A 24,865-nucleotide genomic window follows, 5' to 3' on the forward strand; every position below is an offset into this window, starting at 1 on the left:
AGCGAATGTGAGCATTTGCCCACTCAAGTCGGTTACGACGACGAACTGGAGTCAGGTCAAGACCCCGATGAGGACGACGAGCATGCAGATGAGCTTCCCTGAGACGGTTTCTGACAGTTTGTGCAGAAATTCTTTGGTTATGCAAACCGATTGTTTCAGCAGCTGTCCGAGTGGCTGGTCTCAGACGATCTTGGAGGTGAACATGCTGGATGTGGAGGTCCTCGGCTGGTGTGGTTACACGTGGTCTGCGGTTGCGAGGCTGGTTGGATGTACTGCCAAATTCTCTGAAACGCCTTTGGAGACGGCTTATGGTAGAGAAATGAACATTCAATACACGAGCAACAGCTCTGGTTGACATTCCTGCTGTCAGCATGCCAATTGCACTCTCCGTCCAATCTTGCGACATCTGTGGCATTGTGCTGTGTGATAAAACTGCACCTTTCAGAGTGGCCTTTTATTGTGGACAGTCTAAGGCACACCTGTGCACTAATCATGGTGTCTAATCAGCATCTTGATATGGCACACCTGTGAGGTGGGATGGATTATCTCAGCAAAGGAGAAGTGTCACTATCACAGATTTAGACTGGTTTGTGAACAATATTTGAGGGAAATGGTGATATTGTGTATGTGGAAAAAGTTTTAGATCTTTGAGTTCATCTCATACAAAATGGGAGCAAAACCAAAAGTGTTGCGTTTATAATTTTGTTGAGTGTATAAGTAAAATATTTATATGAGACATGTTAGTACATATAAAACATATTATCTCATATATTACATAATGCTTACAAAACCATAAACAGTCGACTCAACTGGGTCAAGACCATAGCACACAGCTGTCATTCGAACTATTTGGCTCATAATGTTACGGCTTATGCCTTAAACTACTGTGTTATTGAAAAAAATTCACACACTATACAGTTGACAGAAGGATCAACTAGCAAGAGTGACCAAAATGTTTTTGTACCAGTCTGTAAGAATGTTTATTTTTGCGCGAATGTTGAACATTTTAACATCGGCTCGATTGGGAGTGACAGGTTTTTGGAGCCGGCCTCAATTGGCCATACAGTTTGCCACTTTCACATTTTATTTATTTTTTGTTCTATTTTTATTTATTTTTATTTATTTATTCTTTCCTGGTTCAGACAGTTATAACTCTGAAAAGATCTCATTTAGAGCCCCACTTTACCTTTTTCACCTATTTTACATGATTTCACAGACTCTATACACAACATGCAGGAACAGAAATCTTCTGTGAAGAAAATTCCTGTACAAATATCAAGTCTATATGCTGTTGTCAGCTGAATTTCCTGTGAATATGGTCAGGTCCATGTGAGAAAAATGGTTATTCTGGAAATTTTGAAGTTGTGAACAATGTGCTGCCTCATGTGAAGGGGTTCATGTAGCTCATATTCTTGTTCTTGACTCATTAAATCTGTGGTTGTGGACGAAAGTCAAGTTAAAATGATATAAAGCCAGGATGCTGGACAGGTTTGAAACTGTTAACTTCCCTGGCTGCTTTTATAAAAATCCTCAGGCAACAGAATTTCTGTCTGGAAGCAATGTCGGCACAGACGTTTTATGTTGAGACCATTGAGTTATGACCACATCTTCAGTGATACAGCAAGTAAAGCAGTGCAAGCAAATCTTTTGACACTTGTCAAACAAGCAATCCCTTTTTCATGCAACAAGTTTATTTTTCTCTGTTACACAAGAACGTAAAACTTTCTTGGCTTCATATTAGACAGATTGGACGCTTTGGCCTTGGAGCCAATTTTGTCAACAATATAAAACAAAGACGTAAAACAAATAAATGCGTTTCCAGGTGACTACAATCCAAGCATTAGTAGTTTGCACACAACTGCTCATAGAGTCAAAGTTTGAAGACCTTGGAAATGTGGTAGAAAATATGTGCTTGCTGGGGAAAAAGGTTGCCGATATAAAAGTAACAATCATCACAAATTGGACAGAACGAATGCAGACGGGAAGACTTCTAAGTTTTTGTCATCTGCTCACCTACAATATTCAACGTTGCCTTTTGTCTCAGCTCACAGTTTATTGCAGCCCAACTGATTTAAATGATTTAAACCTTTTTTTTCTAACCACATTTTTATGGGTTCAGTATTTCCCATTACCGTATAAAGACCTTTCATTAAATATTATGTTGTGGCCGTGTTTGCTTCTTTCCCAAACAACAATGACTGGGCAAATATCAGCACTACCACATCCTCCCTTGGGTGTCTGCAATTCCCACTGCAATTTTTATTTTCTTTCGGGGGGCGAATTTTTGTTACCTACTCCTGAACACAGCTGGCTCGAGTTAGCCAGGAAAGCACACGTGGTCTCTGCGTGGTGGAAGTGGTGGATGCTGCTGTTTTTTTATGTTCTGCTTGATTAGAGTAAAATGCGGTTAAAGTGAATAAGATGGAAGACCGGTCTGAGGCGGTATGACAATATAACAGGCTAGCTGACCAGTTTTGTGTCGATTTTGGGAGGCAGTTAGGTGTTGGCGTCCTTGCCTCGAGGTTGCACGCGGCTATAGCTGTTGCAGTCATCACCCACACATGGAAAAGCATACGCTGTGACAGCACAAAGACGAAGCCAGACTAGTTGCTCTTGTTAACTATACATTTATTACCGTCATCAAAGAGGCTTTGTTTGCACACATTTCTCTTTGTTGTCTTTGTTCTTTGGTTTATTTGTTGCTTAGGTTGTTAGTTACTCAAAATCTAAAGCCTTTTTTTTTTAAATGAAACTTGGTGAAAACTTGAGTAAAATCCCAAGTGTTCCCAAACTTGTGCGTGTCCCTGTACTTGTGAGTTTTTTTGTACTGAAATGTTTCTAACATTTGTCCACCTCGCTTACATACTTGGCTGGCCAGTGAGAAATATGCAAAATTATGACACAACTGATTCAATGTGTCAGAAAGTTTAATTAGCAATGATTTACAGGAGTATTGTAGCAGATGTATAATTGCAGTGCTCACAAAGTCATGTCTTTCTTTTCAGTTTGGATACACAGTAAATTTTGCAGAATAAAATATACTGCGATAACATTTGGTGCCAGTCCATATAGAGTTAAATATACTCTATCACAGTGCTAAATCAGCTCTATAACAGTGTAAAATTAACTCCATCATGCTCTGAATGACTCTTATTGGAGTAGAAAAACTTGATTTGAAAAGCCAATAGAGCTGATTTCATTCATAGTAGAGTGTATTTTACTCTATTTGGACTATTCTACTCTACACTACTCTATTTAGAAATTTTTGTAACAAATCAACCTGCCTTTAGCAGCTTCCTCTGAGACGTGTAACAGGAACAGATAATCTGCACAGTTGCTCTGTATATTTGGACAACCATCCAATTCAAATGTTCATCTGTACTTTCCAAATTATATTTTTTAATGTTTGGTCATGGCTTTGAAAATAGACTTCACTACTTCATAGGTTAAAAAACAAGAATGTTGGTTTAAATAAAAAAAAAACAAAAAAAAAACACATCAGCATTTGAATTTTATGGACTTTTACCGGAATGCTTCAAATTAATTCAATTTCAATTTCTTAATTTATATAGTGTCAACTCACGACAATGTTGCCCCAAGGCACTTCACACAATTCAAAACACACAGTAATTTAAAATCAAAATTAAAATCAAGAAAAGTACAATAAAAAGATAAAACACAGTAGAATAAAAAGAAATTACAAAGCAAACATAAAAACAAATTAGATTAATGATAAGACTGTCAGACTGCCTGATAACTGCAGGTAGATCTTTCCAAAGAGTCGGACCACGGTAGGAGAAGGCTCTATACCCCACAGACTTCTTGTTCACCCTTGGAACACACAGAAGCCCTGCGCCCTGCAAACGCAAGGGCCGCACAGGTACGTAGGGCTTAACCAAGTCCGCCAGGTAGGAAGGTGCCAGTCCGTGAACATTTTTGTAAACCAACAATAAGACTTTAAAATCCGATCTGGCAGAAACCGGTAGCCAGTGAAGGGATGCCTGAATGGGTGTAATGTGGTCAAACCTTCTACTTTGTGTCAAAAGTCTGGCAGCAGCATTCTGTGTCAATTGAAGTCCCCGAATGCTAGACTGCGGCAGGCCAGAAAATAAAGCATTACAATAATCCAGTCTGGAAGAAATAAACACATGTATCAAAGTCTCAGCATCAGTCATAGACAGGATGGGATGAATCCTCGCCACATTTCGCAGATGGAAGAAGGCAGTCCCCATAATGTCTCTAATGTGGGGGCCAAAAGACAACGTAGGATCGAAAAGTACTCCAAGATTTCTCACTCACTCATTCCTTCCTTGTGTTGTGCATCCGTATGATGCGCAACACATGAATGCTAAGGCCAGTTGTTTTAAATCTTTTCTTTACATTGACTGAGCTAAATATGCACATGTGTACCTCCACAGCTGGACGTGCTATAGTTTCTGACACGTCGAATGGTATTTTAGCTTATTCAGTGGGCAGGAGAAGCATTTTACTGTGGTGTTTTCCGTTTGCCCCACACGCTTCCTATATATAACTGTTTTTAGCTGTTTAGCTGTAAGTTTTAATGAGCAAACTAAATAGACGGCCAAATAACATCCTAAACAAAACAACCTATAAATAAACCCCAGGTTCAAAAATGTCACAATTCACCTTTAATGTTTCAGTGAGTTTTGGCCTAGCTGCCTTTTGTTAGTTTTTGCTTCCCTACAGGGTAATAGTGAGAAATGCATTTCATTTTTGAATGTTTTTTTTTTTTCTGTACATTTGCATCCCTGTACATTTTGAAACAAATGTGCAGGCACAGCAGCGATGGATAAAGCAGACAGGCTCCAGATGTTGTTGTGGCTTTCAGTGAATGCATGAAATGCATTTTCCTCTCAGCTATTCCAATCAGTGTTGTGTGTCTTGTAGTTATAATGATTTTGCTGTTTTTGTAACCTGACCTAGCTTTGTTTTTGGGGAAACTCATCAGTGCCCCTTTAAATGAAGCAGCCATGACTTAAAGTTACAGAAAATACAAGAAAATCGAAGTTGCTCCGTTTTTGAGAACTGCCTACTCCATACAGATTTACCATACAGTTCCATACCATTTGTAAATGAAGTCCAAGACATATTCGGTGACTTGGATATGTTCGTGTATCTATCCCTGGTCACGTCCAAAGATAACTGGCTGTAAAAGTGATGATTTGTATTAACAATAATCCTCATAATTAGTTTGTCCAATCGGTGAGCAGGTTGCTCAGTGGAATACGTGTTGGGTTGCCAATATGTAGACCTACGTTTGAGTCCTGGTCATGCTATCTGTTTGTGTCTTTTGACAAGATACTTTATCTGCATTGTCTCAATGTGAAATGATTGATTGACATCCAGTTAAAGGAGAGTTGTAGACTCTCATCTGCTTTACAACGCAGTATCTGGGGATAAACACTGACACCAGTGCTTCTCTCTCTCAATGACTTATGGCTTCTGAAAATGGAGGGGCTATGTACAATAATGGCTGTAATTCCTAAATGGCTAATGGCATGTGTTTGATGAATCCCTTGAATTAAAGCTAATAGTCTACAGTTCAATCCCACTTTCATTGTTTCATTTCAGCTCCCTCTGTGGTGATGTGTAGAGGCAAAATGACAACTATTTGTGTCACTGTCCAAGTACTTATGGACCTGACTGCATTCAGGAGGTGGCAATGTACCAGTTGTCTGCCTGGGGGTTACCAATCAGTAGCCTGGGCAGTTTTGTAGTGTGGTTGATATGGTGATTTACTGCACAAGCACATGTTCCCTGACCTGACCTGACCTGACCTGCACAAATGGTGTTTTCTGGCTAGTACAATTTGTATACCTAATATAACAACAGTGACACATTTAACCTTTATTGATGCCATTTTTAGAAGATGATCTTAAAAGACCACCAACAAACTGTTCCCTGATCCATTAGCTTTTAATTATGGAGCCAATGTGAGGTCAGTCTGTATAAGTCAAGCTTTAACTTGTTCACAAGAACCTAATTTCTAAGTTTGTGTCATTGTTATCTCTGTGTGAGCAGTGTTCACTGTGTTCTTTTTCTCAGATAAGAGCAGAACTTGCGTCGGAATTACGTCTGAGTGCTCGTGTTTGCAGCCAACTACGTTTGTTGTAATCAGGGGCCTGATAAGACCACCTCTGGTTTTCGCTTTACACATGATCACGACAAGGTTGCTGTTGTCGTGATGCTCCTCTGCAAGTTCAGATTTGCTGTATACAGCACCATATTTGGAAGTGAATTGTTTTTAGAACGTTAGCAGGTGTTGTAACTGATGCAGACATCAAACTATGCATTATTATGTGAACCACTAGTTTTCTCTTTAATTTGTGCGACAGTTGTAAATAGAAACATCCTTGAGACAGGTTTTAAATGTAAAATGTTCTTTTCTAAAGGTGTTTGAATTGAAAAATTGATAAATTGATTAGTATAAAATTACGATGAACATGTCTAGTTGACTTTAAACAGACTTAATGTTCAAACTTCAATTGTGACACCTCTTGGCTGCATTCACATTGCCAGCTCAATGATAAGTAACACACAAACACACACACACATATGTGTGTGTGTGTGTGTGTGTGTGTGTGTGTGTGTGTGTGTGTGTGTGTGTGTGTGTGTGTATATATATATATATATATATATATATATAGGACACTCGGCACGCTGCGCTCTGTGCCGCCATCGAGAGCCACAAACCACCGGATCATTTCTAAATGGATGGCTCTGTGGAGCCGGGACCATCGTGTGCACTTTCTCTGGTTATCACAAGAGCTGGACATCAACCATTTTCCGGCAGATTTCACTTTTAACAAGAGATTTTGTCATGGAAAGCCGAGTGGAGGCTTCGCGCGTCACGACCGATTCGCTGATCGAGCGAGACAAATCCACCTCCGTTTTGGTCTCACAGGACGGCTTTGAGATGGTGTTCAGACAGCTGTCGGTGGTTTTTCCATCGAGTGATTATCCGAGAAATTGTGGATGTGCCTGGACATGCCAGAACATGTCCCGTGAGGCTTCATCACGGCGTTGCTTTGCACCATGCGGCACCTCCGCACGTCTGTCTCAATGTGCCGAAAAAGTGCTGATGTCCACGTCTTTTCATAATTCCTGTGCTAGTCAGACGACGTCCCGGATAAAACACAGCGTCCACTCTGGAAATGAACGGCACATTCCACTGTTACAGGAGTTTTTGTCATGGAAAGAGGAGCGGAGGCTTTGCGTGTCGCGGCGGTGCCACATGGCGCACAGCAACGCCATGATGAAGCCTCACGGGACATGTTCTGGCATGTCCAGGCACATCCACAATTTCTCAGATAATCACTTGATGGAAAAACCACTGACAGCTGTATGAACGCCATCTCAAAGCCGTCCTGTGAGACCAAAATGGAGATGGTTTTGTCTCGCTCAATCAGCGAATCGGTCGTGATGCGCGAAGCCTCCGCTTGGCTTTCCATGACAAAATCTCTTGTTAAAAGTGAAATCTGCCGGAAAATGGTTGATGTCCAGCTCTTGTGATAACTAGAGAAAGTGCACACGACGGTCCCGGCTCCACAGAGCCATCCGTTTAGAAATGATCCGGTGGTTTGTGGCTCTCGATGGCGGCACGGAGCGTGGCGCGCCGAGCGTCCTTAAAGCCGTCCTTAAAGCTGTAGTAACAGTCCTTATTCTCTGTGAAGCCCGTAAAATTTTCACCGAAAGCCAGATAAATTTTTCGAATGGTTTCCTGCTGCCAGTCTCTAACAGTTTCTGAAAAAATTCTGATGGAAAAAAAGCCCAAATCATTCCGCCATTTCCTGACAATGAAAATCCGCAGAGGGGGTGGACCACTCCTCACTCAAAGCCTGCTCACAGGCAAATGACGCAACCGACAGGCGTGGAAAAACTCACGCATGCACACAAGGATTCAAGCTTGTCTGACGCAATTACATGTGATTCAAATCCATATGGTTTTAGAAAAAAATAATAAGGTCGGATACTTTTCTAATAGACCTCGTATATATATATATATATATATATATATATATATATATATATATATACCTTCTAGTTGTTGACATGGTAACTAAACTCTAGTAACTCAGAAATGTAAACAGGTATACAATGACAACAAACATATTAAACGTTGGTGAATGGTAAATGGACTGCATTTATATAGTGCTTTTCCATCTGCATCAGACGCTCAAAGCGCCTTGCAATTATGCCTCACATTCACCCCGATGTCAGGGTGCTGCCATACATGGCGCTCACTACACACCGGGAGCAATAGGGAATTAAAGACCTTGCCCAAGGGCCCTTAGTGATTTTCCAGTCAGGTGTGGATTTGAACCAAGGATCTTCTGGTCTCAAGCCCAACACCTTAACCACTGGACCATCACCTCCCCCAAACTGAACTTTGAAGAGCCAAATTAATGAATTCTCTGTTGCTCGTGTAATATCCTATATATATTTTTGCTGCCTGTTGGATGGTTAGTGGTTGCTGGATTGATGATGGGTTAGGACTAGGTGTCGTTGACAGTCAGAAAGACAGACTGTTTCTTCACAGAAATAAACTCAATTAGAAAAATAAAGCAATACTTTCTGGTTGTTTCATAGTTTTGTTAGTAATAAGGTCATGCCACTATACAACCTAGTGCAGAGGTGGGCAACTTGTACGAGAAAGGGCCAAGAGGGTGCAGGTTTTCTTTGCAGCCACTGATTCCACCAGGTGATTTCACTGATTAACTTATTCCATCCAAGTGATATTAATCATTGAAATCACCTGCACCCTCTTGGCCCTTTCTGGAACAAGTTGCCCACCCCTGAACTAGCAGAAAGGTTTTTGTGTGAATTTAGCTGAATTTAGAACTTGTAGATAGTCTCTTATCTTGGTGACATTCATGTGTCTGTGTTATTAGCTTTTGAGAAACATCTGGGAAGAATTTATGGAGTTACGAGAGGTCTCTAGACACAAGTGATGTTGATACCTTTACAGGATCATGAAGGTCCAAGTCTTTAGAGTCCTGGTTATTCCTGTCTTAATGTATGGTTGTGAGACTTGGATTGTAGATGTCTTTGGTAGTAGGTCTCTTTGGACAATCCTTTAGTATTCTTGGAATGAGTATGTGCCAAACAAACGGTTACATGGGGAGACTTTGATAAACTGTGCCACTTGCATTTTGAGGGATTGCCTGCTAAGATATTTTAGACATGTTTTGTGATTCTCGGGGTATGCAGGTGCCTCATGAGGACCCCAGACACCTGGCTGCTGCAGACAGATGGACACTTTCAAAAGTTCAGGATGGAGTGGTTGTCTGCTTGAGTGGCTGCCATCCAGGACCTGAGGTGGTTCCATACTGGAGAATGCTCCTTGACTCCTTTTTTAAAATATAGTTTTCCATTTTATACTGTATGCTGGTGCCTTGTACCTGCACAGGATATTTCAGAGAAAAGCTTTTTTTTTTTTTTTTTTTTTAATCTTAACCTGTTTATGCCAAGATTTTGTTTTTATAAGTGGAAAAAGTTGCATTGGTACCTTTGAGATTTTATATTGTGAGTATAAAATGACAGTGATACACTTCAACAACAATTGTTGCCAGTGGGGCAAAACGTGTTAAAGAAAGTTGAAGGTCTACCTTCATGATAGCTGTTAAATTTTAGCTGGCTCAAATTCCTGCATGCACTGAGGAATGATTCTGTGTATCTCCGACTGATTTATGGATTGGTCCAACTGATGTCTGTCTAAACGCTGATGTCATGGAAAAGGCATCCCCTACTGCCCTGTCTCGTTTCAGCATGCCAAAAATACTGCCCTAATTGATTCTCTCTCACTTTGCTTTCCCCAGCCTCCTCTTCTACCTCTCACAGTTTCTGTCTTGTCATCTTGTGTTCGGCCCTCGCTATGCTGTTTCAATAAATTACAGGACAGCAGTTACTTTGTCTACTTTGTTTGCTGGGTTCCAAAAAGCAGCACACGGAGAAAACTAAACAACTATTGGTGAGGTTGGGTACACGTCACTTCCGGCGACGTGGCAAATCCGAAGGTGAGAATTTGTACTTGCGCGACTGGCCGCTCGGTGAAAGCATACTCGGGCTGTCGGCTTGTCTGTTGAAATCAGCTGGTTTGATTTTGTCTTTAACTTGCTTGTATCAGCCATCTGATAGCTCTCATTGCCTGGAATGATGAGATTTACACACCAAGCTGACCTGAAATGAACCACTGTACATTTAATTGACTTTATTGACGAGTCTGACCCCTTTGAAAAGTGACCAAATTACATGTATTTTGTACTGAGTTCAGCGATGTTTTCACTGACTAAAAGTGGCCACCAGAGGGAGCGCTGGTAAAGTCCGACCTTGTGAATAGATGGTGAAAGTTGAGCTGTAGTCAAGCGATGTTAATTGAGAAATGAAACAAGCCAAAGTGTGCATGTGTATCTGTGTGTGGCTGTGGTGGATATGTGTGTGTGTGTGCTTTGTAACTTCTGTTACTTGATGTTCTGACATTCTGGTTGTGGGTCATGGTAGCTGGTCCTCATTCAAAGTGATCTTTATCATTTGTGGGCTCTTGCGCCAAAGTTGCACAATCTGTCCCTCCATCTTCCGGTACTACTACAGCCCCTCTCCAACTTGCTCTAAAAATGGCATAAACATCCCAGTGAGTTTGTGAAGCATTGCCACCTGGTCCAAAGTTACTTTTTTATATCCCCACAAACAAACCATTGGGGGTATACAGGAATATCTAGTGCAATATCTATGTAAATACAAGTATCAGATTTGGACACTCTATCAGCAGATTATTTGGATAAATTGGTTTACTTGCCATGCCGCAAGTTTGATCTGACCTCTACGGCTATGAGCAGAGCAAAGCATATGAGGATGTGCAGGAAGAAAAATAATTCTGGTACAAGATTGTCAAGGAGAGAAAATTGGCCTTTTGTATTTAATTGATGCACCCAGCATGGTAGCTTAGTGGTTAACACTGTTGTCTCACAGTCATGGGTTCGATTCCCACCTGTTCTGTATGGAGTTTGCGTGTTCTCCCCGTGTTTGCGTGGGTTTCCTCTGTGTTCTCTGGCTTCCTCCCACATCCAAAGACACGCAGGTTAGGTGGACTGGAAACTTTAAATCGTCCGTAGGTGTGCGTGTGTGTGTGAATGTGTATGTTGGTCTATATGTGGACATTTCAAAATGAGCAAATATTTGCACAAAAACAATAAAGTTTATCAGTTTGAACATTAAAAATCTTGTCTTTATGGTGTATTCATTTGAATCTACAACCCCAATTCCAGTGAAGTTGGGACATTGTGTAAAATGTAAATGAAAACAGAATACAATGATTTGCAAATCCTCGTCAACCTATATTCAATTGAATGCACCACAAAGACAAGATATGTAATGTTCAAACTGATAAAATTTATTGTTTTTGTGCAAATATTTGCTCATTTTGAAATGGATGCCCGCAACATGTTTAAAAAAAGCTAGAACAGTGGTATGTTTGCCACTGTGTTACATCACCTTTCCTACTAACAACACTCAATAAGCGTTTGGGAACTGAGGACACTAATTGTGAGTGTCATGATTGGGTATAAAAGGAGCCTCCCCAAAAGGTTCAGCCGTTCACAAGCAAAGATGGGGTGAGGATCACCACTTTGTGAGCAACTGCGTGAAAAAATAGTCCAACAGTTTAAGAACAATGTTCAATGTCTCAATGTTCAGTTGCAAGGAATTTAGGGATTCCATCATCGACAGTCTATAATATAGAATCATAATGCAGAGAATCTGGGGAACTTTCTACACGACAACAGCAAGGCCAAAAAACAATATTGAATGCCCATGACCTTCGATCACTCAGGCTGCACTGCATTAAAAACCAACATCACAGTGTAAAGGATCTTACCGCGTGGGCTCAGGAACACTTCAGAAAACCATTGTCAGTTAACACAGTTCGTCACTACATCTACAAGTGCAAGTTAAATTCTACCATGCAAAGTGAAAGCCATACATCAACAACATCCAGAAACACTGCCGCCTTCTCTGGGCCTGAGCACATTTGAAATGGACAGATGCAAAGTGGAAAAGTGTGCTGTGGTCTGATGTGTCCACATTTCAAATTGTTTTTGGAAATCATGGATGTTGTGTCCTCCGGACAAAAGAGGAATAAGACCATCCAGATTGTTACCAGCGCAAAGTTCAAAAGCCAGCATCTGTGATGGTTTGGGGGTGTGTTAGTGCCCATGGCATGGGCAACTTACACATCTGTGATGGCACCATCAATGCTAAAAGGTACATCCAGGTTTTGGAGCAACACATGCTGCCATCCAAGCAACGTCTTTGTCAGGGACATCCCTGCTTATTTCAGCAAGACAATGTCAAGCCACATTCTGCACGTGTTACAACAGTGTGGCTTTGTAGTAAAAGCGTGCGGGTACTAGACTGGCCTGCCTGCAGTCCAGACCTGTCACCCATTGAAAATGTGTGGTGCATTATGAAGCGCAAAATATGACAACGGAGACCCCAAACTGTTGAACAACTGAAGTCGTACATCAAGCAAGAATGGGAAAAAATTCCACCTACAAAGCTTCAACAATTGCTGTCCTCAGTTCCCAAAGGCTTATTGAGTGTTGTTAGAAGGAAAGGTGATGTAACACAGTGGTAAACACACCACTGTCCCAGCTTTTATGAAACATGTTGCAGGCAACCTAACTTCATTGGAATTGGAGTTGTAGAAGAGAGAATCAGATTTTTTTTAAATGCATCAATTACAATTGTCAATTACATGTACATACATTGATCAGCTTCTTAATTCACATGTTTCGAAATAGATTTACTACCATGATACCAGAGTGTCTTTTTTGAGCTTGCTCACAAATCTCCATTTTTATAAGAAAATCATTTAAATTGCCCCCAAAATGTTTTTGTTGTTGATGTTTTTGTCAGATGTCCAAATTCTTGTACTTTTTTACATAAGTGTTATTTTAGAAGGGGGAAACATTTAGGATTCAGATGAACTATTGGCACTGAGAAAAGTCCTGCTCCGTCCTGCTCCCACCACCACCACCATGTCCATCTGCACATTTCACAGCCGCATAATTTAAACAGTGTGACCGTTGCATGCCAGAATTGTTTTTGGTGGGCAAAGGAGCCAGCGGGACCCGTGCGTCTTTTGTGAGGTTCTTGGGGAATACCACATCCACCCTGCTGAATAACAAGACCAGACAAACTATGTGAGCAATGTCCAAACAGGTCACGTTACAAGCAAAACAATCAGCTGGCAGCACGGAGCCACTTTTTCAAGACATTGCATGAAAAGAGGCTTTAGGAAGGAAAGCAACTTGAGTAAAAGAGCTAAAATGCCAGTTTTTACAAGTGTTTAACATTGAAATGCTGTCTCAGATGTTCTCACTGTTTTGTGGTTTCCTCTAACCTTTTTTTTTTTTTTTTTTTAATAAAAAGCCAGCGGTAGCAGTTTGGAATACTGCTGGAAGAATAGCTGTTTGGAGCCTCAATCATCTCTTAATTCACTTTCCTCAAACCCCTGCTGTAAGAAAAGAGTACGCAGCTCAGACTGTTCTTAGTTTTAAAGCTCAGCAAAGATCCACTAAAAGTGCATGTATTTTTGTTATTATTATCGTTATGATGATGATGATGATGATGATGATGATGAGCAAACATGGTTCACTTGAAGTATATGTACTAAAAGTGGAAAAGTTGAGATTTACTAGGAAATATTAGTATCTGTTTCCATTCATTTTGGGTCTTATAAAAAATCCATATTGTCATGGTTTGCACACAAACATTTGTTGTTTCATGCACATTTTCTTTTTGTTAGTTAGTAATTAGTAATTTCCTTTTTGTTCCTTTGTTTTTCTTCTCCATCTAATCCTTCTCTTTTCTTTATCTCCTTCACTTCCCTGTTCTGTCTCCTTTTTACCTCTTCTTCATCTCCCTCTCTTCCTTTTCTTTCATTGTCTCCTTTCTCTTTTTTCTTCTTTGCCTTACTTTTCCTTGTTTTCCTGACTTCATCTCCTTGTCTTTCACTTACTTCTCTTTCTCCTTCCTTGTTGGTTTCCTTCTTATTTTGCTTCTCTTTCTTCTTTTCCTTTTTCTTGGCCTCCTTTTTCTTGTTTCCTTCCTTCATTTCTTTCTCTTACCCTGCATACCCCTTCCTTGTACATTTCCTTTTTCTGTTTCTTTTTTCATCTCCTTCCTTTTTTCTCCTTTTTCCCTTTGCTACTTGTTCCTCCTTTTTCTTTTTTCCATCCTTGATGTCCTCCTTGTCTGCCTTCCTTTTACTATTCCTTATTCTTTTGTTTCATTCACCTCCTCTTCTCTTTTTTCTTTTTCTTCTTTTCTTCCTTTTCCGTTATCTTTCCTTTGACATTCTTCACTTTTGCTTATTTTATTTTATTTTTCTTTGGTTTATCACTTCTTCCTCATCCCCTTTTCTTTCTTTGTTTTTTTTTCCCCCTTTGCTTTCTTGTTGTCCTTGCTCTATTTTCTTGGCCCTCCTTGTACTTTTGGTTCTTCTGTTTCTTCATCATCTTCTTCCTTTTCATATTCTTTCTTCTCCTCTGTCCTCTTCTCCTTGGCCTTCCTTTTCTTGATTTTCTTGTTTCACCTCGTTCTCTTTCATATTCTGATCATTCTCCTTCTTTTCCTCCTTCTGTTATTTCGTTCCTAAATAAGGTGGGCTTCATAGATAATTGGCAAAGCTTCTGGAGAAAACCTGGTCTTGTTAGGAGAGACGGTATCCATCCCACTTTGGATGCAGCAGCTCTCATTTCTAGAAATCTGGCCAATTTTCTTAAATCCTCCAAACCATGACTATCCAGGGTTGGGACCAGGAAGCAGAGTTGTAGTCTTACACACCTCTCTGCAGCTTCTCTCCCCCTGCCATCCCCTCATTACCCCATCCCCGTAGAGACGGTGCCTGCTCCCAGACCACCAACAACCAGTAAAAATCTATTTAAGCATAAAAATTCAAAAAGAAAAAATAATATAGCACCTTCAACTGCACCACAGACTAAAACAGTTAAATGTGGTCTATTAAACATTAGATCTCTCTCTTCTAAGTCCCTGTTAGTAAATGATATAATAATTGATCAACATATTGATTTATTCTGCCTTACAGAAACCTGGTTACACCAGGATGAATATGTTAGTTTAAATGAGTCAACACCCCCGAGTCACACTAACTGCCAGAACGCTCGTAGCACGGGCCGAGGCGGAGGATTAGCAGCAATCTTCCACTCCAGCTTATTAATTAACCAAAAACCCAGACAGAGCTTTAATTCATTTGAAAGCTTGTCTCTTAGTCTTGTCCATCCAAATTGGAAGTCCCAAAAAACAGTTTTATTTGTTGTTATCTATCGTCCTCCTGGTCGTTACTGTGAGTTTCTCTGTGAATTTTCAGACCTTTTGTCTGACTTAGTGCTTAGCTCAGATAAGATAATTATAGTGGGCGAGTTTAACATCCACACAGATGCTGAGAATGACAGTCTCAACACTGCATTTAATCTATTGTTAGACTCGATTGGCTTTGCTCAAAATGTAAATAAGTACACCCACCACTTTAATCATACCTTAGATCTTTTTCTGACTTATGGTATGGAAATTGAAGACTTAACAGTATTCCCTGAAAACCCCCTTCTGTCTGATCATTTCTTAATAACATTTACATTTACTCTGATGGACTACCCAGCAGTGGGGAATAAGTTTCATTACACTAGAAGTCTTTCAGAAAGCGCTGTAACTAGGTTTAAGGATATGATTCCTTCTTTATGTTCTCCAATGCCATATACCAACACAGGGCAGAGTAGCTACCTAAACTCTGTAAGTGAAATAGATTATCTCGTCAATAGTTTTATATCCTCATTGAAGACAACTTTGAATGCTGTAGCGCCTCTGAAAAAGAGAGCCTTAAATCAGAAGTGCCTGACTCCGTGGTATAACTCACAAACTCGCAGCTTAAAGCAGATAACCCATAAGTTGGAGAGGAAATGGCGTCTCACTAATTTAGAAGATCTTCACTTAGCCTGGAAAAAGAGTCTGTTGCTCTATAAAAAAGCCCTCCGTAAAGCTATCTTACATCTTACTACTCACTAATTGAAGAAAATAAGAACAACCCCAGGTTTCTTTTCAGCACTGTAGCCAGGCTGACAAAGAGTCAGAGCTCTGTTGAGCCGAGTATTCCTTTAACTTTAACTAGTAATGACTTCATGACTTTCTTTGCTAATAAAATTTTAACTATTAGAGAAAAAATTACTCATAACCGTCCCAAAGACATATCATTCTCTTTGGCTGCTTTCAGTGATGCCGGTATTTGGTTAGACTCTTTTTCTCCGATTTTTCTGTCTGAGTTATTTTCATTAGTTACTTCCTCCAAACCATCAACATGTCTATTAGACCCCATTCCTACCAGGCTGCTCAAGGAAGCCCTACCATTAATTAATGCTTCGATCTTAAATATGATCAATCTGTCTTTATTAGTTGGCTATGTACCACAGGCTTTTAAGGTGGCAGTAATTAAACCATTACTTAAAAAGCCATCACTTGACCCAGCTATCTTAGTTAATTATAGGCCAATCTCCAACCTTCCTTTTCTCTCAAAAATTCTTGAAAGGGTAGTTGTAAAACAGCTAACTGATCATCTGCAGAGGAATGGTCTATTTGAAGAGTTTCAGTCAGGGTTTAGAATTCATCATAGTACAGAAACAGCATTAGTGAAGGTTACAAATGATCTTCTTATGGCCTCAGACAGTGGACTCATCTCTGTGCTTGTTCTGTTAGACCTCAGTGCTGCTTTTGATACTGTTGACCATAAAATTTTATTACAGAGATTAGAGCATGCCGTATGTTGTGTGTTGGGGGGGTGTGGCTGGACATTTTGGTGTTCTTTTCTTTTCATTGCTCTCCAGGTGGTATGAAAACTGATTTGTCTGTGGAGAAGGTGCTGACAGAAGAATCCTTCACCCTCATCAACATTATGTGCAGCACCTGTGGATGGTGCTCACATGCAACCTTAAAGACTTTCAGCTGAAGCAGATAATTAGATGGCGTTCTGCATTTAAGCCATGTGTGATTCAAGCAGAATTGCCGGGAACTCGACCTTGTGATGTTCGTTTGTGAGACGCTGAGGACCGCGCCTGGGTTTGACACATCATGCCTGTGAAGCAGGAAGGGTGAGGGACACATGCTGTCAGCACACATCAGAGGTGATTAATTGTTTAACTACTTGTTGATAGTAACTTGGTATTTTGTTACGCAGTATATTTGAATTGTGATGAGAATTGTGCAGCTCGCTTCTCACTGCTGTGGTGTGCGGACAACTGATCCTCCACCTGTTGTGAGAAGCTGCTCATTTACATAAATCTTAAATACAGACCTGAATGTGTTGCTGATAGTGTGTGCCTTTTGAAGGATATTGCTTGTAACTGCTGACTTACCTCACCTCTTCTATCCTTCGCAGAGAGTCGGTTTGTCGTGTCCACCTGGGGGGTGTTTGGCGGTAAAGTGAGTCCAGAAGCGCCAGGCTTCGATCCTTTTAGGCGCTGGAGAGCGTGCCAGCCTTCACTCCACCAGACTGACGCATCTTTTGTTTATACACTTTATTATGCACCAGAGGGTGAAAGAAATAAATTGTTTTTGTTATTGGAACCGCTTTCTGGTTATTTTAGGTTCCGTCGGACGCAGGTCCGCTCCTCAACCCGCGTCGACACATAACACCATAGGTATTAAAGGCACTGCGCTGCGGTGGTTTGAATCATATTTATCTAATAGATTACAATTTGTTCATGTAAATGGGGACTCTTCTTCACAGACTAAGGTTAATTATGGAGTTCCACAAGGTTCTGTGCTAGGACCAATTTTATTCACTTTATACATGTTTCCCTTAGGCAGTATTATTAGACAGCATTGCTTAAATTTTCATTGTTACGCAGATGATACTCAGCTTTATCTATCCATGAAGCCAGAGGACACACACCAATTAGCTAAACTGCAGGATTGTCTTACAGACATAAAGACATGGATGACCTCTAATTTCCTGCTTTTAAACTCAGATAAAACTGAAGTTATTGTACTTGGCCCCACAAATCTTAGAAACATGGTGTCTAACCAGATCCTTACTCTGGATGGCATTACCCTGACCTCTAGTAATACTGTGAGAAATCTTGGAGTCATTTTTGATCAGGATATGTCATTCAATGCGCATATTAAACAAATATGTAGGACTGCTTTTTTGCATTTGCTCAATATCTCTAAAATTAGAAAGGTCTTGTCTCAGAGTGATGCTGAAAAACTAATTCATGGATTTATTTCCTCTAGGCTGGACTATTGTAATTCATTATTATCAGGTTGTCCTAAAAGTTCCCTGAAAAGCCTTCAGTTAATTCAGAATGCTGCAGCTAGAGTACTGACAGGGACTAGAAGGAGAGAGCATATCTCACCCATACTGGCCTCTCTTCATTGGCTTCCTGTTAATTCTAGAATAGAATTTAAAATTCTTCTTCTTACTTATAAGGTTTGAATAATCAGGTCCCATCTTATCTTAGGGACCTCATAGTACCATATCACCCCAATAGAGCGCTTCGCTCTCAGACTGCAGGCTTACTTGTAGTTCCTAGGGTTTGTAAGAGTAGAATGGGAGGCAGAGCCTTCAGCTTTCAGGCTCCTCTCCTCTGGAACCAGCTCCCAATTCGGATCAGGGAGACAGACACCCTCTCTACTTTTAAGATTAGGCTTAAAACTTTCCTTTTTGCTAAAGCTTATAGTTAGGGCTGGATCAGGTGACCCTGAACCATCCCTTAGTTATGCTGCTATAGATTTAGACTGCTGGGGGGTTCCCATGATGCACTGAGTGTTTCTTTCTCTTTTTGCTCTGTATGCACCACTCTGCATTTAATCATTAGTGATTGATCTCTGCTCCCCTCCACAGCATGTCTTTTTCCTGGTTCTCTCCCTCAGCCCCAACCAGTCCCTGCAGAAGACTGCCCCTCCCTGAGCCTGGTTCTGCTGGAGGTTTCTTCCTGTTAAAAGGGAGTTTTTCCTTCCCACTGTCGCCAAGTGCTTGCTCACAGGGGGTCGTTTTGACAGTTGGGGTTTTTCTGTAATTATTGTGTGGCTTTGCCTTGCAATATGAGGCACCTTGGGGCAACTGTTTGTTGTGATTTGGCGCTATATAAATGAAATTGATTTGATTTGATTCCTCATTTTTTTCGTTCTTCTTTTTGGGTAGAATTTTTTTAATTAATTTTGTATATTAAAATAACTACAAACACTACCAATATTTATCTTTTTTTCTTTTCCTTTTTTTTCGGGGGGATGCATAGTCAAATTATTTATTTTTACAGTTTATGGTGGGAAATGTAAAAAATATGAAATAAAATTAAAATATACAGTGAGGAAAATAAGTATTTGAACACCCTGCGATTTTTCAAGTTCTCCCACTTCGAAATCATGGAGGGGTCTGAAATTTTCATCTTAGGTGCATGTCCACTGTGAGAGACATAATCTAAAAAAAGAAATCCGGAAATCACAATGTATGATTTTTTTTAATTATTTATTTGTATGTTACTGCTGCAAATAAGTATTTGAACACCTGTGAAACTCAATGTTAATATTTGGTACAGTAGCCTTTGTTTGCAATTACAGAGGTCAAACTTTTCCTGTAGTTTTTCACCAGGTTTGCACACACTGCAGCAGGGATTTTGGTCCACTCCTCCATACAGATCTTCTCGAGATCTTTCAGGTTTGGAGTTTCAGCTCCCTCCAAAGATTTTCTATTGAGTTCAGGTCTGGAGACTGGCCAGGCCACTCCAGGACCTTGAAATGCTTCTTACAGAGCCCCTCCTTAGTTGCTCTGGCTGTGTGTTTGGGGTGATTGTCATGCTGGAAGACCCAACCATGACCCATCTTCAATGCTCTTACTGAGGGAAGGAGGTTGTTTGCCAAAATGTCACAATACATGACCCCATCCATCCTCCCTTCAATATGGTGCAGTCGTCCTGTCTCCTTTGCAGAAGAGCACCCCAGAGTATGATGTTTCCACCCCCATGCTTCACGGTTGGGATGGTTTTCTTGGGGTTGTTCTCATCTTCTAAACATGGTAAGTGGAGGTGATTCCAAAAAGCTCTATTCTGGTCTCATCTGACCACATGACCTTCTCCCATGCCTCCTCTGGATCATCCAGATGGTCACTGGTGAACTTCAAACGGGCCTGGACATGTGCTGGCTTGAGCAGGGGGACCTTGCTGCCCTGCAGGATTTTAAACCATGACATCATGTGTTACTAATGTAATCTTTGTGACTGTGGTCCCAGCTGTCTTCAGGTCATTGACAAGGTCCTCCTGTGTAGTTCTGAGCTTTCTCAGAATCACCCTTACCCCACAAAGTGAGATCTTGCATGGAATCCCAGACCGAGGGAGATTGACATTCATCTTGTGTTTCTTCCACTTTCTAATAAATAATCATAACAGTTGTTTTCTTCTGCCAAGCTGCTTGCCTGTTGTCCTGTAGTCCATCCCAGCCTTGTGCAGGTCTACAGTTTTGTCACTGGTGTCCTTAGACAGCTCTTTGGTCTTGGTGTGATTGATTGATTGAGTGCATGAACAGGTGTCTTTTATACAGGTAACAAGTTCAAACAGGTGCAGTTAATACAGGTAAAGAGTGCAGAATAAGAGGGCTTCTTAAAGAAAAATTAACAGGTCTGTGTGAGCCAGAATTCTTGCTGGTTGGTAGGTCTTCAAATATTTTGCAGCAGTAACATACAAATAAATTATTAAAAAAATCATACATTGTGATTTCCGGATTTTTTTTTTTTTTTTTTTTTTTAGATTATGTCTCTCACCATGGACATGCACCTAAGATGAAAATTTCAGACCCCTCCATGATTTCTAAGTGGGAGAACTTGCAAAACTGCAGGGTGTTCAAATACTTGTATTTTCCTCACTGCAGGCTTGGCGCAATTTTGGGCCAGAGGTGGGGATGAGGAAGTTGTTTTTTCTCTTTTTTTGTTCTTTATTACTTGGTTTTACAGTTGTAATAACTTTTTAAAACAAAATATTGTGAAATATTTGGTGCCATGATCATTGTTGATGAGCAGAGTTTTGGGTCATATTCTCTCTTTAATCCTTTGTTTTTTTATATACTCAGAGGTGAACCAATTGGCATTTTCTAAAGGTCGTTTATTTTTGACAACTGCCTTAGTTGTTTCTCCACATGACTTGAGATGCTTTATATTTCCTCAACACAGCTTGTCTCCTCTTTCAGTGTCTTGAACCATTCTTCCTCATATCTTATCTCTGTACAACTATCCTCTGAAGCAGAAACATTTTTCTGATGTTTGACATTTCCCCAAACAAGAACGTTGTCCTTTGAGTTCTCGAAGTCGAGCTCTTTCACCTCTTCCACTCTGGTACTGTCCAGGCTCCTTTTCACATTTAATTCAATCCCATAATTTCTTGCATTTTGTTTGGGGGGGGGGGGGTTCCTCAAAACAATTTGAGTATGAAAAAGCTCAAAGGTTTGATAGATAAAGATTGGATTCTGCTGATGACAGACTAATAAAATTACAATCACATGAACTTGTTCCAATTGCAACTCGTGTAATATTCCTGAGGCTGAGTTTATAGGGGTACAGTGACACCAGGCAGACTTTTATTTTTTAATTCTTTATTACTGACTCAACCAAAATCCTTTTGGTATGGTTATGTAGCCTTGTCTCTGTGTTGTTGGAGTTTTAGACTGTTACCACTGGTTTAGAACATTTTCTCTGTGGAAACAGTGACAGACAAGCATTTGGGGTGTGTTTTTCCTCATATCTTATCTCTGTACAACTATCCTCTGAAGCAGAAACATTTTTCTGATGTTTGACATTTCCCCAAACAAGAACGTTGTCCTTTGAGTTCTCGAAGTCGAGCTCTTTCACCTCTTCCACTCTGGTACTGTCCAGGCTCCTTTTCACATTTAATTCAATCCCATAATTTATTGCATTTTGTTTGGGGGGGGGGGGGGGGGGGGTTCCTTAAAACAATTTGAGTATGAAAAAGCTCAAAGGTTTGATAGATAAAGATTGGATTCTGCTGATGACAGACTAATAAAATTACAATCACATGAACTTGTTCCAATTGCAACTCGTGTAATATTCCTGAGGCTGAGTTTATAGGGGTACAGTGACACCAGGCAGACTTTTATTTTTTAATTCTTTATTACTGACTCAACCAAAATCCTTTTGGTATGGTTATGTAGCCTTGTCTCTGTGTTGTTGGAGTTTTAGACTGTTACCACTGGTTTAGAACATTTTCTCTGTGGAAACAGTGACAGACAAGCATTTGGGGTGTGTTTTTGACCTGCTTGGTGCCATAATGGAGTTCCTAAAGGTTAATATATATTGTCCTCAAAATGTCCCCTTTTAAGATGGAGTTTTACAACATAACATTTATTGTTTTTGAATTATCATGTTAACAAATGGGAGTGGATGGAGTCATCTACAGTATTTACTGTATCTGTCTGTCTACCTGCGACTTAACTACCTGACTAATTATCTAGGTGATCTGTGCAATTTCAAATATGCAGTTGTCAATTTCTGAACTGTGAGCTGCTGTGACTAAACTAGATCAGCCATTGATCAGAAGAGGACTCCAGTCCATCGCGAGTGGAGACTAGAAGCTGTGTTCAGTGACCCATTGAACCTTGGTTCAGTCCGTCACAGATGTATGAGGTCTATTAGAAAAGTATCCGACCTTATTATTTTTTTCTAAAACCATATGGATTTGAATCACGTGTGATTGCGTCAGACAAGCTTGAACCCTCGTGCGCATGCGTGAGTTTTTCCACGCCTGTCGGTTGCGTCATTTGCCTGTGAGCAGGCTTTGAGTGAGGAGTGGACCACCCCCTTGGCGGATTTTCATTGTCAGGAAATGGCGAAATGATTTGGGCTTTTTTTCCATCAGAATTTTTTCAGAAACTGTTAGAGACTGGCAGATGGAAACCATTCAAAAAATTTATCTGGCTTTCGGTGAAAATTTTACGGGCTTCAAAGAGAATAAGGACTGTTACTACAGCTTTAAAGACGCTCAGCGTGCCGCGCTCCGTGCCGCCATCGAGAGCCACAAACCACCGGATCATTTCTAAACGGATGGCTCTGTGGATCCGAGACCTTCGTGTGCACTTTCTCTGGTTATCACAAGAGCTGCACATCAGCCATTTTCTGGCAGATTTCACTTTTAACAAGAGATTTTGTCATGGAAAGCCGAACGGAGGCTTCGCGCGTCACGACCGATTTGCTGATGGAGCGAGACAAAGGAACACCTCCGTTTTGGTCTCACAGGACGGCTTTGAGATGGTGTTCAGACAGCTGTCGGTGGTTTTTCCATCGAGTGATTATCCGAGAAATTGTGGATGTGCCTGGACATGCCAGAACATGTCCCGTGAGGCTTCATCACGGCGTTGCTTTGTGCCATGCGGCACCGCCGCGACACACGGAATTCCTCCGCACGTCTGTCTCAATGTGCCGAAAAAGTGCTAATGTCAACGTCTTTTCACAATTCCTGTGGTAGTCAGACGACGTCCCGGATAAAACACAGCGTCCAGTTTGGAAATGAATGGCACATTCCACTGTTACAGGAGTTTTTTTCATGGAAAGAGGAGTGGAGGCTTTGCGCATGATTCAAATCCATATAGTTTTTGAAAAAATAAAAAGGTCGGTTTCTTTTCTAATAGACCTCATATAGCTGGTGTGAAGTCGTCTTTATGTTGACTGTCAGGTTTTGATTTGTTCTTTACCTTTTATGTCAGTCACATTAACCTTCTTATGTCACTGTTGGTCATTTCACAGGTTTACTCTCTATGCAGTGGATGGCCGAGGCAGTCACTCTGAGTCAAGCTTTGTCTCAGTGCAGACTTCCTGTCCAGTGGTGGACGACAGCCGAGCTGAAGGTCATTTTACGCTTTCCTGTTGTTGTTTGCTGTTTATTAGATGAACATTGTTACCCCACTAACATTCTCTGCAGACAGCCTTTGCAATAATTTAGCTGAATGTCTCATTTATACCTCATTTTTGTAAACTGGATCCAAATTAAAATGCATCAACATGCATAACATTGCAGCTGACATATTGTACGTATGTCCAAAACAAATCCTTCTTTGCTTGCTTCCTTGCTCATGCCTGTCTCCTCTTCACAGAGATCGCAGATAAAGTGTACAACTTGTACAACGGCTACACCAGTGGCAAGGAGCAGCAGATGGCCTACAATATGCTGATGGAGATTCCTCCTCCGCTGCTTTACAGAGTTCAGCACCATTACAACTCCCACTATGAGAAGTTTGGAGACTTCGTCTGGCGCAGTGAGGATGAGCTCGGCCCCAGGTAACAATTTAAGGAGATCAAATGGCATGTTAGATAGCAGTTTTGGGTTGATTGGAGGTTTGACCAGAGAGAGCAGTCCTGTGTGGACACTCAAAAATCAAAATCCATTTACCTAACTTGAAAACTTAACATGCAATCGAATGCCGTGGTGGTTTAGGCCTGCTTAGATCATCTTAAGTCAGATCCAGACCTAATAAGCTGAAACAGAGGCAGATATTGTTGTCGGCCCTGTGCATCAGCTCGAGTGTGAACAACATAACATGATCTGATTTAAACCAAATGTCGTGTAGTAATTGAAGGTCAGCCATGGGCAACAAAATTTGAGTTAATGAAAAATCAGTTAAAAGTCAGGGTCACTGGTGAAGGTCAAAATTTGGGTCAATTCAATTTATTTATAAAGCAGAAAATCATAACATAAGTCACCCCAAGGTGCTTCATAAAACTAAGTTCTATCCTTAGTTACCCTATGAGTAACCACATTGGCAACATTGGTAAGGAAAAATT

General features: G+C 40.6%; 1 protein-coding gene across 1 annotated transcript in view; it reads left to right on the top strand.

Moving 5' to 3' along the window:
• LOC117530103 (astrotactin-2) overlaps positions 1-24,865 on the top strand; it is a 362,187-nt gene that overhangs the window by 329,746 nt on the left and 7,576 nt on the right. The window contains exons 16-17 of the mRNA XM_034193043.1: positions 23,831-23,931; positions 24,178-24,361. Coding sequence (XP_034048934.1) covers positions 23,831-23,931; positions 24,178-24,361 — 285 coding nt within the window. The remainder of the gene's footprint in view (positions 1-23,830; positions 23,932-24,177; positions 24,362-24,865) is intronic.

This window comes from Thalassophryne amazonica, chromosome 17 (assembly GCF_902500255.1).
Source record: "Thalassophryne amazonica chromosome 17, fThaAma1.1, whole genome shotgun sequence".
Lineage (NCBI taxonomy): Eukaryota > Metazoa > Chordata > Actinopteri > Batrachoidiformes > Batrachoididae > Thalassophryne > Thalassophryne amazonica.